The 15,363-nt window shown below is 46.1% G+C and overlaps 1 protein-coding gene across 17 annotated transcripts in view; it reads right to left on the bottom strand.

Annotated features, from left to right (window-relative positions):
* LOC309664475 (uncharacterized protein) overlaps positions 1-15,363 on the bottom strand; it is a 125,039-nt gene that overhangs the window by 106,663 nt on the left and 3,013 nt on the right. For 15 of the 17 annotated variants that reach the window (XR_014265776.1, XR_014265777.1, XR_014265778.1 and 12 more), the window contains exon 2: positions 14,311-14,374. Coding sequence is in view for 5 of the 17 variants with exons in the window: in XM_082469992.1 (XP_082326118.1) it covers positions 14,311-14,374 (64 nt within the window). In the remaining 12 variants the exon portion in view is untranslated. The other 2 variants (XR_014265787.1, XM_082469991.1) reach the window with 2 other exon arrangements.

The following is a 15,363-nucleotide window of genomic DNA, read 5'->3' as shown; positions in this document are numbered from 1 at the left end:
CAGCTTTGCTGCAGGCATCGCTGAAGTAATTTTAGTCCTACGATGTGCCTACGTGAAACCCTGCCTCTAAAACACTGGCCTGGGCAGCTGGCTGGGAGAGAAAAGAATGAACACATGGTGTGTGGTACGGTGGCACATCATGTCATCTCGGCCAACGGGGCTACAGATCGACCAGCTTGGGGTGTGACAGCCAGCAACAGTAAGGCTTTCATAGAAAAATTTCAGGACGTGCTCTGGCAGTTCTCATGACCTCAGGGGTTAAGCCCCTCCTCTGACACCCCTGCGTGGCCCCCCCACCCTGCCTAGCTAACTCCTGTTCATCCTTCTGCTTTAGTTTAAACATCACTTCCTTCAGGAAGTTTCCCTTCTCAACCCCAAACCAGGATGAGGCTGCCTGCTTTCACCTGTAGAGCACCCTTTCTAACTGGTCAGCATCCTTATTGCCCTCATACTTGTTTAACTAGACATATCCTACCTTTCTCATGGAGTGGTTGTGAGGACTAAATGAGTGTATGTATGGAAAGGGCTTAGAATAGTACCTGGCACTTTGATCACCCTCAATGAAAAAAGAAAAACTTTTGAAGCACCACTGATCACACTGGTCTTGCTCAGGGCCCTGGGTACTACCATCAATATGTGACAGAACTCCCAAAATTTACCAGATTACTTGGGGGATGGGGCATTGTAGAGGATTCACTTGGAGGTAAGTTCATTTACCTCCCACGTATATTCTTGGTATTTCATTAGGCACAAAGTTGGGGTATCATATAGGATAGAATATTCTGTAAAGAGTAGATTAAAAGAGAAGGAAATCATTGAGAGAATGAGGGCCTGAAAGTTAGAATGGGAAGTTATGAATGGAGTCCTTATAAGTGTAGGCTCTCCATTTATTAAGGGGTGACTGGATGAAGTAGTTGAAAGGACGAAGAATGTAAAAGAGCTCTGACTGGGCTTTCAAATCTAAATGACAGTAAAAATGGTGGTGGGTATTGGGGTTATTTAAATGGAAACTAACCTTTATGTTTATACTATGACCAATAGCCTGTTGACAAGGATTTCCAGTGTATATATCCAAAAGTCCACAGGATGGGAATGAATCTCCAACAAAGCATATTGTTTTGCAAGCCTTAAAATAAAAAATAACATCTTTAGGCTTCCCTGGTGGCGCAGTGGTTAAGAATCTGCCTGCCAATGCAGGGGACACGGGTTCGAGCCCTGGTCTGGGAAGATCCCACATGCCACGGAGCAACTAAGCCCGTGAGGCACAACTACTGAGCCTGCGCGTCTAGAGCCTGTGCTCCGCAACAAGAGAAGCCACGACAATGAGAAGCCCGCGCACCACAATGAAGAGTAGCCCCTGCTCGCCACAACTAGAGAAAGCCTGCGCACAGAAACGAAAACCCAACACAGCCAAAAATAAATAAATAAATAATAAATAAATTTATAAAGAAAATAAAAATAACATCTTTTCTTTCCAGATCTAGACATTAAGATGCTTTCATAGCTGAAAATGGAAAATAGGCACAAATGCTTCAACTTGAATTACAGGTTAAGATAAATTTTCAAGTGCAAAATTCTAGGAATAATTACCCAGTTTTAAATTTTTTTCTGCATATCAGGTTTATTTGTGAATTTATATTTCTTAAATTTCCGTAGAGTGGGAATTTAGTTGTAATGCCCTTTAACTCGTGACCTCTCAGGCTGGCAGTTCAGGAACCATGTTTCGTGGTATATGACATACATTTTTATAGAGTCCCTCACTGTCCTTAGGATTTGGGCTTTCTGAAAATTTCTCAATCCCAGTTTTCTGGCACATCCTCCCATTGCTGTGCAGCAGGGTAGAACTCAAGAGCTGGATAAAGATCTCTTCGGAGGAAGTTTTATGAGTTCCAGTGTACTTTTAGGAGTAAAACTAATGCTCTTTAATTCGCTACAAATACCTTCTCTTCTTGATCAGTCATTTCAGAAACAGATATATTTACTCTTAGATAATATCCAAAAATTTCTTAACATGACCTCTCAGGCCCTCTGTGATCTGGCTCCTAACTGTTCCTTCGCTAATTCAGTTATGTTTATTGAGCCTGACTGTGTCATGGGTGCAATGCTAGACCCAGGGGATGCAGAGTGAGTAAGACAGATCTGAAGCAGACTACGTTCTGGTGGAGGCTGACAACAAACTTGTAAACAAATAAGATCCACATTCTGCCTCCTCCCCCTCTTTCTCCACCCCAAAGTCCCCAGTCTGGCACAGGAAACTGTCCCTCCATCAAGCCTTGCTCTCTCCCCTTCAGCCCTTTACTCAGCTCCACTTTCTGCCTGGAACACCACCCTGTCTGCTCTCGGCATCTGCCTGCCCAACTCCTGTCTGTCCTGCACATCTCATTTCAGAGACTGCTTCCTCCCAGCAGCTCTACCCAACCCTGGGGTCTGAGCTAGAGCCTCTCCCCCATGATTTCTACCCCCAGTGCCCATCGTAGACTTGGTGAGACTGCATGTGAAGAGCAGGTTGTGTGCCTGGCATGCTGGATGACTTCTGTCTCCTGCAGCCCTTTAGACTTTACTGAGTGGGGGTAACCCTTCCCCACTCTCAGTGCACACTTCAGCAGCCTCATGACTTAAGATTCCTCTAGATCAGGGTCTCAAGGTCAAGACTTGTTGACTTTTTTAATGTCACAGACTCCTCTGAAGCTGAGGAGCCCCTTGGAATAATGTTTTTAAATGAATAAAATGAAATACATAGGATTATTAAGGAAACCAATGATATTGAAACACTGTCCCCAAATTTTGGGGGGAATTTCCTGGTGGTCCAGTGGTTAGGACTCTGCAGTCTCACTGCTGAGGGCCTGGGTTCAATCCCTGGTCGGGGAACTAAAATCCCACAAGCTGCACGGCGTGGCCAAAAAACAAAGAAAAGAAAGAAGTTCAAAGAAATAAACATTTTTTAAAAAATAAAATAAAATTTTGTGATATCTGACAGTATTGGTGCTGCTTTACTGGCACATTAAACTACAAGATCTGATGGTAGGTCTATTACTTACCATAATTTTGACATCATGATGAAGGTAAATGGTATTTTGCGACATCTGCAAAGAATCTAACGTAGAGTATAAATATCTATGATTTCTACTGGTGACACAGTCACAGATACCAATAATTCTATTGCGGTTTGTTGCTAGCATTTTATATTAAATGAAATGCTAAATTCCAATCAGAGTTTAGTAAAAACTAAACATGTAATTTTTTCCCATCCAAGGTAGAAATATCGATTTTTACCCATAGACCCAATGGGTCCATGGCCCTAAGTAGGAACCCCTGCCCTGGGTGAGAAGCTGCAAACATAGTATATTCAGAAGAGAATTCCCACATAGTAATCAAAACTCCAAGCTTGACTTAGTGGTATTAGTCCTCTCCCTGATCCAGCTCAGTTCTGCTTCAGCCTGGAAGCTTGCTGTGGGAAGCAGGGCTTGGTCCCCCTGCTCTGTCCTACATCCCTGACTACCACTTACTGGTGATACACTCCCCTCCAGGTGCCAAGCAAGGGGAGCATGCTGGCTAACATTATAGATGCTGTTTTATATGTTAGCAAGCCAAATCTCACAGAAGAAAAAGAATGCATGTGGCCAATTATTCTTGACCATTAAGTGTGCTGAAGTTTAAGGATAAAATGTGGTCCTTGCAGGAATGTGTAGTAATCCACCACCTGCCTTTATAACTGCAGCTCTGAAACTAGTCTGATTTAATCATCCCTCTTACAGCCATGTACATGGGCTGAGGAAGTAAGAAAGGTTAAAGATTGAAGATAATTGGGTTAAGAAGCAGAAATATTGAATGTTTTCTGGGGTGAGATGGCATATCATTTTTCCTCTCTAAAACCCCACTGAAACTAGAATCAAATGGGTTTTTCTTTTAAAGATACAGAGCCACAAAGGCAGAAGACAATAGGAACAAAATAATGAAGCTGAAGAGTAGATGGAAAACTTGGAACCGAGTTGTTAACAACCTAAGAAAGCTGAATTCTAAGCCAGTGGGGGAAAGCTGAGAGCAATCTAGGTTTACATTGCGGATTTCCCAAAGGCAGAAGCACGTACCTCTGGAACTGGGAGTATAAGGGAAGGTGGGGTGAAAGTAGTTGAGAAGCAGTTTTATCCTTAAGTATTGTTCTCTCATGCTACGCCACTACTACTCTGACCAAAGTCTGGAGTTGTATTTTCTGAAGTAAAACAGAGGGATGCTAGATTGGGGGCTACATAAGGCACGGTTGAGTGTGTTGGTACTATTCAAAAAGCAGGGGAGTTAAATGACAATATGTAATCTGAGTGCTAAGTGCTAAAAGCTAATACTACCCACTCAGCTCTCAGGACACTGATGCTTTTATCTTCCAGAGATTTAAAGACTTTTCCCTGGAGTACTGACCAGATAAGAGGAAAGACCTTTTCTAAGAAATGCACCCTGCCTCCATCACCCTACAGTAAAGTTCAAAGTTGGCAAGTCGCTCCCATCACTCAGAGCTTTCAATCAGGATGTTAGCTCCCCTGAACACCTGAAGGATCACTGGATTTTTGTGGAAAGGTTCTAACATGGAAAACGGAGACCAAATAAAACAGAAAAATATCAACTTAGGGAAACAGAGCTTATGCAGAGAAAAAAAATCTATCATTAATATATTTAGAGAGATAGACAAAACTACTGCAGCCATGAAACAAGAACAAGGTACTATTAAATAAGGAACATTCATAAATCAAAAATAAGATCTTAGAAATTAAAAACATGACAGCAGAAGTTTACAAAAAAGTAAACAATATAGGGCTTCCCTGGTGGCGCAGAGGTTGAGAATCTGCCTGCTAATGCAGGGGACACAGGTTCGAGCCCTGGTCTGGGAAGATCCCACATGCCGCGGAGCAACTAGGCCCGTGAGCCACAACTACTGAGCCTGCGCGTCTGGAGCCTGTGCTCCGCAACAAGAGAGGCCACAATAGTGAGAGGCCCGCGCACCATGATTAAGAGTGGCCCCCGATTGCCGCAACTAGAGGAAGCCCTCGCACAGAAACAAAGACCCAAAACAGCCAAATAAATAAATAAATAAATAAACAAATAATTAAAGGTGCTAATAATTAAAAAAAAAAAAAGTAAACAATATAGAGTTTGGAAGACAGATTTGAGGAGTCTTCCAGAAAGAAAAGTTCAAAGAAAGAGAAACCAGGAGAGGAAGGAAGTCCAATATCCAAAAACAGCTGTTACAGAAGGGGACAACAGAGAAAGCAGGATAACACAATCAAATGTCAAAAGCAAATGATAGAATCTCCCCTCTCTGCTCCCTGTTGGTTATTGGTTAGATCTTTCTGGAGAACTCACCTAGGAGGCTGCTGTAGCTCTCCTGCCTATATCCCACTTCTACTGCCTATCAGCTGCATAGAATGAATGACACCTGGAACGAAGATCACAGTAGGGCATGGTGAGGGGTTGGACCCCACCCCCAAGGGTAGGCAGGGAGAGAAACAGAGAGGAAGACTATGTAGATGGGTGTCTGAGTACCTGGGACAGAAGCTGGGATATTCCTAACCAGGGCATGTAAGGGAGAAAAGCCAATCTGCTTTGCACTCAAAGGAGCTTAGAGCCAGGAAGCCAACTCAAGGTCCACTACTTTTGGAGGAAAGAGCTGAGTAAATCTCAGCTTCAATCTGTTTGCCCATAGTGTGATAAAGAGCAGTGGGTTTAGTATTGAAGCTTCTGGGAAAGAACCACAAACACAGGGTTTTTCTAAACATATTGGGTTGGCCAAAAAGTTCATTCGGCTTTTTTCCATAAAATGCTATGGAAAATACCTGAGCTGGTCGAGTTCCTGCCAGCAGCCTGTACTCAGCCCTGCTGCTGTGTCTCATTTCTACACCACCTATACCTGGGATCCTTCACCACTTTCCTCCTTTCCACCAGCCTTGCCTCCCTGAATATTCATGTATACTTTTATATATACTTTTTATATATGTGTATTTATATGTATTTCATGTATATTATATGGTGCTAAACTCAGTCGGCTGTATCCCCTCCCAGGATTTGCCTGGTGCCTTCCCCTTAGAGGATGACTCCTGTCCTTTCCCCAACCAAAGACTGCATGATATAAGCTTGCCAGCTCCAGCCCTTCATTCCTGTCATCCTTCCCCATTTCTTCATTATGTCCCACTGCATTTCAGAAAGCACCAGAACTACTCACCTTGACTGTCAAAAGAAAACTTTAAGGCTTTTGGAAACTGTCTTGTCCCATTAACCAGACCAGAAAGTGGCCAGGAATCTAGAATTTAATGCCACACGTAAGTCTTTAACAATCAGATAAAATGCTCAGAACTGAAGAGGGTCTGTGGCCCCTTCACCTCTCTCTGAAGATGTCCACTAATTGGCTATTTCAGAGAAATATCTGTTTATCATTCATGTAAATATGTGAAATTCTCTAAAACCCTTGGATTGAAATGGAGAAAGCTGGGGAGGGAGGTGGCTGAGAGGCAAGCTGAGATCTGTAAGCATCTACTAGAAATGTAAGCCCCTCCAAACTATATGTTGTCTCCACGCTCCCTCACGCACAGACTGAATGAAGCTCCTCCTACAGACTGTTTTAGGAGGTCATTCTGAGACATTCCTAGAGCTCCTTCCTGCTTCCTGTTCAGTCAGCCTGCATCCCACCCCCACCCCCAGCACCACCACCGGATGGGTGATCCACCACCACCGGCAGCCTGGCTGCAGAATGGATCTCTTAATGGTGGCAGTCATACTCATATTCCCTTGACCTCCTGAGAAGGCATAAGCGGACCCTGTCCTAGCTTCTTCTGTTAACTGGGTTGAAGCAGGAACTTGTCTCCCTGGAAGGAAGGCTGGAACCCCAGACCCTTCAGAAGGCCATGGCAGAACAGCATAGCTCAGGGCTGTGCTTGTTCCACTCGATGTAGGTTAAGTATAAGTAAAAGATTCAGATCACCCCTTTCCCTTTGGAAGGAAATTTCTGGCTGAAGTGGCCAGAGAATGATTTCAGAGAAAGATGATAAACATGAACAAAGAGCAGCAAAACTACAACACAAGCAAAACATTACAAAATCCTTGAGCATATGTTTTTACAATTTTCAGGTCAAATGTGTGACCCTTGGAGAGGATGCAAATTTTAAGGTCAAAGTCACAAGGATGGAATGTGGAAAATATCATCAGAGTTAGAATCCTAACTCTGACATTTGACAAGTTACTTAACATTTCTGAGCCCCAGTTTCTTCATCTGAGAAAGGGAGAATAACTGTACATCTGTACCCAAAACATCATTCACTATTAATGTGCTGGTGATTCCCAAAGCCACTTCTCTGCACTATCCTTTCCTCTGAGCTCCAACTGTACTGCCAACAACCAGGGGAAGCTCCATCTTGCTCCAAACGCAATGCAAATTAATTCAAATTTTCCAAACATCCACCACCCCACTAAACTGTTTTCTAATGTCAGGGAATGGATGTCAGTATACATCTACTCAGACCATACACCGAGTCAGTCACTGGGTTCTAATTTTGGTATCAAGTTGCCCCTTTTCCTCTACTTTTTACTGCCTCTGCTTATAGTTCAGTTTCTCACTCTTTCTTTCCTGAATAATTACAATAGAGTCTCATATCCCCGGGGCTTAGAATAGTGGCTAGTGTACAGCAATACCTTAATAGTACTTGAATCAATCCAAAGTCTGGACTGAGGGGGCAGATAAATTACTACATCAGTGTGATGAGTGCTATGGTATGTGAGGTCCTGCCACAGGAGGAAGTACTCAGCTGATGAGGAGGACTGTAGGGTCACATAAAGGGGTCACAATGAAAATGACCTTGAGAGGCATCTTGCATTTAACAATTAAAATATTTGAGTACTTACTATGTGCCAGGAACCATGCCAGACATTAACAGTCACCAAGACACAGGCCTTGCCTCCATGGAGATCATTATCTTATGTAGTGGAAAGTCTCACATGCTCAAATTGTCTAATCAAAATATACACTTGGATGTCCAAAGTTTATCTCAAAAGTGAACTCCTAATTCCCTGTGCCACCACTGCCACCACCCAATCACACATACCAAACCTGCTCCAATCACAGTATTTCCCACATCAGTTAATGGCACCTTTCTCTTGCCAGTTTTTCAGGCCAAAAATTTTGGTGTCATCCTTGATTTTGTTTCTAACAATCTGCTTCTGATCCATCAGTAAATCCTATTATCCCTACCTTCAAAATGAATCCAGAATATGACCTCTTCTTGCCTCCTCTGCTACTACGATTACTGCAGTAGTTTCATAACTAATCACCCTGCTTCTTCCTGAGACCATGAGAATGTGGTCTATGTTGAGGATAGACCATGTCTATCCTCAACATAGAAGCCTTATAGTGCTGGCTACAGATGATAGACAGATGGATGGATAGACAGATAGAGGTATATAAAACCAAGAGACCAGGTAAGGTCACCAAAGGAATGAGTATAAATGAAGGCGAGATCTAAGGACTGGGCCCTGGGACATTCCAACATTAAGAAATTGAAAGGGAGGGACTTCCCTGGTGGTCCAGTGGTTAAGACTCCACGTTTCTACTGCAGGGAGCACAGGTTCTATCCCTGGTCGGGCAACTAAGATCCCACATGCCGTGAGGTGCAGCCAAAAAAAAAGAAAAGAAACTGGAAGGGAAAAGAGGAACCAGTAAGCAGAGGAGACTGAGAAGCAGTAGCAGGGAGGAAGGAGGAAATCCAGAAGAGTGTGGCATACTGGAAGCCAAGAGGGGAAAATATGGCAAGGAGAAAGTGATCAACTGCATGAAAAATTCTGAACTGGCCAAGTAAGATAAGGATCCAGAGTTGAACACTAGATTTAGCAACACAGAGATCACTCATGGTTTTGAGAACAGACTCACATGGGATGGAGGTGAAGGCATGACTGGGGTGGATTCAAGGGAGAATGAAAGAAGAGCAGTTGGTGATAGCAAGTGTAATCAATTCAAGGAGGTTTGTTCCACAGAGGGGCAGAAAAACAAGGATACAGCTGTAAGAGGAAGTGGGACGCAGAGAGGGTTTTTTTTCAAGGTGAGAGACGTAAAGTATTTGATGTTGACATGAATGATGCAGTTGAGGAGTGATAAACTGATGATGCAGGAGAGCAAAGGGAGAATGCTGGAGCCCTGTGGTGGTTACAGGTGAGGGGATGAGAGCAAATGTCCAAGTCCAGGAGATGGCCTTGGAAAAAGCACAGAAACTTTGCTGGTGGTTAATAGAGAGAAGGAAGCATTAATGAGGCAAGATTTTGAATATTAGAAGAAAGGTTGCTCCCACATGTACGACAGTGTGGGCAAAGACTCAAAAGGGTAAGTGAGGAGCTGGGAAGGGACCATGGCTGGGGATGGATGGAGGGGTATGAAGAACCAAAGCTGAAAGCCACAGATGGAGATGGATTCTGGAAGTTACCAGGGCAAATTACTATTACAGCGTACGCAGTGGATGTCCAAGGTGGTTGAGTTGCTGATCATGTGTGTGAAGGAGGTTCTCTTGGAAGACAAGCAGCAAGAAAGATTGCAGAGAGGTTCTAGATGCAGGCAGCCTTGGGCATGAGGCTAGAGGCATGGTGCAGGTGTGGCATCCTAGTGTCCATCCAGAGACTGGGGATGTCTGAGGGTAGGAGGAGAGAACTGGGAAGCAGAAAGACAAAGAGGCTGCCCTGAGTGGATGGAAGGGACCTCTGTTTTGGACACCTCATTTCTCTCAGAAGGTGGCACGTCTGCATTTCCACCTTCTGACCTACCACAGAGGAGCCAAAAGTTGCAGTAAGGACAGGAAGTGCCGTAGCTTCCTCATGGTGTGGGATGGGGGACTGTAGGATGCCCCCGCCTCACTGATCCCTCAGGAAATCCAGGATGCCTCAACATACCATCAAACCAGGAGGCGGGGGCAGGACTCTTCCTCTGATAGGACCCAGCACTTAGCACAATGCGTCCTGCTAGCAGGGTGCAGAAAAGCTAGGATGGGAAGAAGCATGACTGTGTCGCTCCTCTGAAGGGTGATTCTGTGCCTAACAGATGGGAGTTCAGGCCCTGAGGTGGCCCCCCAAGGTGAGGAGGCACAAGGCCCAGGCCTGCTGAGCCACACCCTCCAGTGTTTTCCTAAAGCATCCCCAAAGATCATAGGAGGTCTTGTGGCAGGCACATCCTCCGTGCCTGCTGGGAGCTGGGCAGAGAGCCACAGAGCAAGGAGAGGAGAGGGAGGCCCGGAATGAAGGGAATTGACTCAGAAGGGTCACAGCAGCGTCACGTGGGAAGCTGAGGTTAATGTGCACACATCCTGGCTTAGGTGGGGCGGGTCCTTCCCGTGTATCCTACTTGCCACGTGCCAGCATTGGCTTATGCTGATGACCAAGTTTTGCAACAAAGGGCTAGGGGCAGAGACATGAGCTGGAACCAAGACCTTCAGGATTCTCAGTTCTCAGCAAAATCAAGAGCTGAGAGAAGACAGGGTCAGAGCCTATGATTCATGCAGGATGTTGTAGAGGGATGAAGCCTTGCTCATTCCATCCTATAACCCTAGCACAAGCCCCACCTTCCAGCTCCCCGTCGGCTCAAGAAGTAAAATCAGAATGAAAACTCTCACGGCAGGGCACAAAATCAAATATTCACTACTCCAGAATTGCTGGTAGATGCTAGGGATATAGCAATGCTTGCTTGGGAAATTTGGAGTTCGCCTCTGCCCTCTGAGATACCATACTGGCGTGGCGAATGGCTCTGACCTTCTGGAGCCCTTCTTTGGTCTCTGCAGAGAGCATTTCAGAATTCTACAGAGAGCATTTCAGGCAACTGAGTACCTGCAGTGCGGGAGAATGGCTTCTCCACAAAATCACTTCTCTTTTTGAACACCAAGTCCCAGCAAAAAGGGACCGTGGCTGCTTTTTGTACCTCCTCACTGCAGCCCATGCAGGGAGGGCAACAAACACGGGATGGGCACAGGAATAAACCCCAAGGAGAAGCTGCTCCCAGCACCTGTGAGAGGGGACTGAGCCTCTGCTCTTCACCATTCATCCAAAGCCCGCTGCTCCAGCTGCCCCACGGCACAGGCCTGGGCTCTCACACAATGAAGGACAAGAATGGCTCCTGTGTCTTCGGCAGGGACAGGCAATAAGGGAGGACAGCCTTGAGTGCGGGTGGGGATGTGAGGAACGAGCACAAGGCAGGCATGTGAGGTGCTGGGGGACGCAGAGGACCAGATGCCTAACGGGGCTTCTAGAGGACTGTCCATTCCCATGCGCAGAGACAGTGAGGCCAGGACCCTGAATACTTGATCTGGACGAGAGCACGGGGAGGAAAGAGGGGGCCTGAAGGAGATCTCTGTTTCCAGAAGGAGGGGTGCATGCTGCCAACTGCCCCCCTTTCCCGCCTTGTCCCCCTCCTCCACTGTAACTTCTCTGGGTCCACAGCCAGGCAAAGAGCATACTGGGGGCTTTCCAGAGTGTATCATTCCCAAGGTCAAGCCCCACACAGATGCCTCAGAGGCAGGGCCCTGGGCAGGCAGCCGGACACATGGGAATCCAGACAGTGGGAAGGGAAAGGAAGCCAATCTCTTGCAGTAAACTGTGCTGGCAGCTGGGGCGCATCAGGGGAGAGGGTCAGGGGAAAGTGAGAGGCCAGAGCAGAGTCTCACACACACTCAAAGACACATGCGTACAGACACCTAGCCACACAGACACAGACACAGGGGGACATAAAGTCAACAGTGCCACTCAGAAGCTAACTCAGAGACGTTCAGGAAACACACCTACATAGACTCATGAATACCCTGAGTCAGACATGCCCCAGCAGACTCTGGCACCACACACATGCAGACAGACACAGCCCATCTTGCAGGCCCACAAACACAAATGCATTCCCAATCCATCCTTCCCAGCCTTTCTCCCCGATAAAACTCCCAGGCCACCTCAGGCCAGGCCTGTTTATCCACCTCTAAACTCTGGTTTGTAATTTCTATCCCACTGCCTGTCCTTTAATAAGGACAGTCTTGGATCCACGTGCATACCCTGGTCTCAACAACTTGGCTGTGTGCTTTTAAAGGAATGCCACGGTCAGCAAGTGAGTCCCCTGCCCTCTTCAGCAGCCCCATCCTTCACCTACACTCCCATCCCTACCCCTGGGAGCGTCCCCAGTTTACTGCAGGCTCCTGACCCTCGGTCTCTCTGATGCAGCAGAAACAGGATCTAAAGGAAGAGTAAACCAGACAGACCTACTCTGTCAAAATCCCCCTCAGGAAACTGTGAAGAACCAGCTCCTGACTCCTCAGGAAGGAGCCCTTGATGCAGGGCATGGCCACATGTATCGCTCTACCCCAAACTTGAACTGCAGTCCATGCCTTTCAACCCTAACCCTAACCTCAACTCCAACCCCATTCACAAACAGCTCTAAAACCAGTCCTTCAAGTGAGACCCTCAGAATAACTGTACCTCATAAAGGTAATGCTGGTGGGTATTACCCAAAAAATGTTTACATGGCCAGGTAAGTTCAGGATAGAAAACTGCGATGTTCCCTCTCCCCAGGAGCTAGATGCCTACTTCCCTCTAGTCGGATCGCAGCTTCAGGGATCATACAGCCGTTTATAACTCTCAAGTGCAGAGGGCCAGAAAATGTCCAAAACCTCTCATCTAAGCCAGATCAATAGCACACAATATGCATAAGGTTAAGTCCCTCTCCAGACTATCTTAGAAGATTAAAACTGACCCCCAACACAAAATGTATCTCCTTGACCCATTCTGACCCCAATTTTAAACTCAAACAGTACCCTACTCCAACCCTAACACAATCCTAATCTAAGATGCACTAGCTCTTTTTTTTTTTCTAAAGATCGAGTTAGCTTTCTTGAACAGTTCATGAATTGGGCAGCATCCGTTTAGCAAGTAGAGGGGAGCTCTAAAAGGCTATCAAAAAGGAGAGGTTTTTAAAAGTAAGACAAGGAAGTCAAAAACAAAAAAAATTATTTCAGGGTTAGGTAATCTATAGGGGATGAAGGAGATCTACGTGCCAGGTTACCTCATCTTCCTTTGGGGGATGGAAAGGATTACGTCACTGGTGCGGACCAGAAATTTCCACACTAATCAGTTTGGATTACATTCTTGGAGAAGGTTGTAACTGCAATAAGGTCAGGTATTAAGTCTTCCTTTTAGCACAAGTGACTCCATTTTGGGCCTGTCATTTCTTTTTTAACAGGGAAATGGTGCCAGATCAACTCAGATAGGACACCCCTACTCCACCCACACTTCAGAGTGCTAGAGAAGAAAGCAGATTTTTATAGAACCTTTCAATTCTCACCATGTAGATAAGCAGATTCTCCAGCTACTGGTGAGATCTACAAGATGCACTAGCTCTTATCAACAGGAACCATAAACGCAATTCCAAATCCTACTTTAACATCACCGTGATTCCAGCCCTATGCTTACCACTACCTACCTCCAATCCGTAACCACTATGTCAGTGCTGTTCCAAGCATAGTCCTAACTCTAGCCCTGTCCCTAGGTAGCCACACATTGAGTAATGTCTGCAACTACGCTGGGCACACAAATATCACACACTTATGAAGGTAACGGGTCATCTGCAGTCCAGGAAGCAGTAGCTCCCTCAGTAACAGCTGCACAGTCATCAGGGCAGCTTGTCCCTGGCGGGCTCAGTGCTCAGCTGGGAACCCAGGAGCGCTAAGGCACCCAGGCCCTTTGACCCTTGTTAGACATACAAGTGAACAGGGGCCCAGCTCACCCCAAGCCCTGTTCTAGCCCAGCTTCTGAGTGGAAATTCCTGCCATACCCCTCCCCGGCTCCTGCCTGCCAAGCTGGGAGCATCTGTTGCCCTGAAAGCCCCACCAGGCAGGAACAAATGGGCCTGGGGCCTGGAGCTGAAGGGAATGTGGCCTCTTCCCAATGTGGGCAGTTCCAGACTCCTGCCACACCCGCACCTAGGACCTCTACCCCAGAGCCTGGCCCAGGTGCCCGTCCTAAAGAGGTAGTGGGTCTGCCGACACTGGGGGTGAGTAGGGGTGGATTAGCACACCTCCTCTCCCTGGCTCCAGGGTCTCAATCTGGCATTAGGGTGTGTTCACTCTGCGCTCATCAGCAGAGGTAAAGCTGAAGTGAGCCACGTGCACCTTCCTCACCTCTGACCCTCGGCACCAGGACCTCCGGTGTAGCATTCCTCTGTACCTCGGCCACCGCAGAGACTGTCAAACACTACCCAGGCTCTCTCGAGAGTTTACACCAAGCCAAAGCCTTCACCCAACAGACTGGAACACTTAGGTGGATACTCACATGTCAGATGTGTAGCCATCCGAGTCTCTGCGTCCCCTTCCTTACCGTCTACATCCAGGCTGGCCTGAGGACCAAGAGAGGGGCTTGGTTCAGGGCTGCAAGCTCCAAGATACGCACATGAGGTGCTTAAGAAATTAACAAAATCAGCTTTAACTTCTAGAAAAACAAGTGATAAGGACTGTCAAGATCTGTGCAGGGTGTGAGATTTTACTCTATTTGTAAGTTAACTAGCTATCCTGTTACTGTTCCATGAATGCTGGCAGAAGACACAAGACTCCTGGATCAGATATAAAGGATTTTATTACTCATAGCACAGCCATAGCAAGAGCTTTAGCATGGTTTTTTGCATCAGTTTCCCACGTCTACCAAGTGCCATGGGGGTGGCACAGGATGTATGATAGATGCCTGCACATACAGTGGGCTGTGTTACAAGAGAGGAACATCTGTAAGGCAGTAAGGCATATGTGTGCAGCACTGAGGTTCGGTGATTCACAGCTTATTTTATAGTAAGAAACAAGCCTGATCTTTGTCCAGGGGGAGATGTTGCCTTATCTGTCAAGGCTGATTGTTGCAAATACAATCCTGAGAAATGGCATGGAAAACAGTCAGGGCCTTGTATTCTTGGCATACCCAGTAAGAAGAACATTCAGGAATACTAAAGGTCCATGCTGGTTTGCCTCTCTCAACAGTGATTAGCAATGGGTAAAAACAAATGGTTCGTGAAAAAAAAAAAAAAAAACCACTTTCCCTACGCTGGAAGAAGTCCCAGGAGAGACACTCTGGTTAAAAAAGAAGTCATTTAACAAACACCCTACAAATTATGCTTATTCATTACTTCTTTAGCTGATAGGTGGAACTGGGGTTTTCTTTGTCCTTATCAAGGAAGAAAAGAGAGAAGACATTATCATAGGGACAATGTGAATGTTGAAAAATTTGTGGTAACTTGAGAAGGGTTTGGAAAAAACTTCAAAGGTCAGGGGCAGGCGGTGGTAAATAGCAGTGAAACAAGAAAGTAGAATAGGCCCATGTGGCTGAGTGAAATGGAAGAAATGA

The sequence above is a fragment of the Balaenoptera physalus genome (assembly GCF_965194825.1).
Source record: "Balaenoptera physalus genome assembly, chromosome: 7".
Classification (NCBI taxonomy): Eukaryota; Metazoa; Chordata; class Mammalia; order Artiodactyla; family Balaenopteridae; genus Balaenoptera; species Balaenoptera physalus.
The sequence above is the reverse complement of the archived record's forward strand: the minus strand, read 5'-3'. Positions and strand labels throughout refer to the sequence as shown.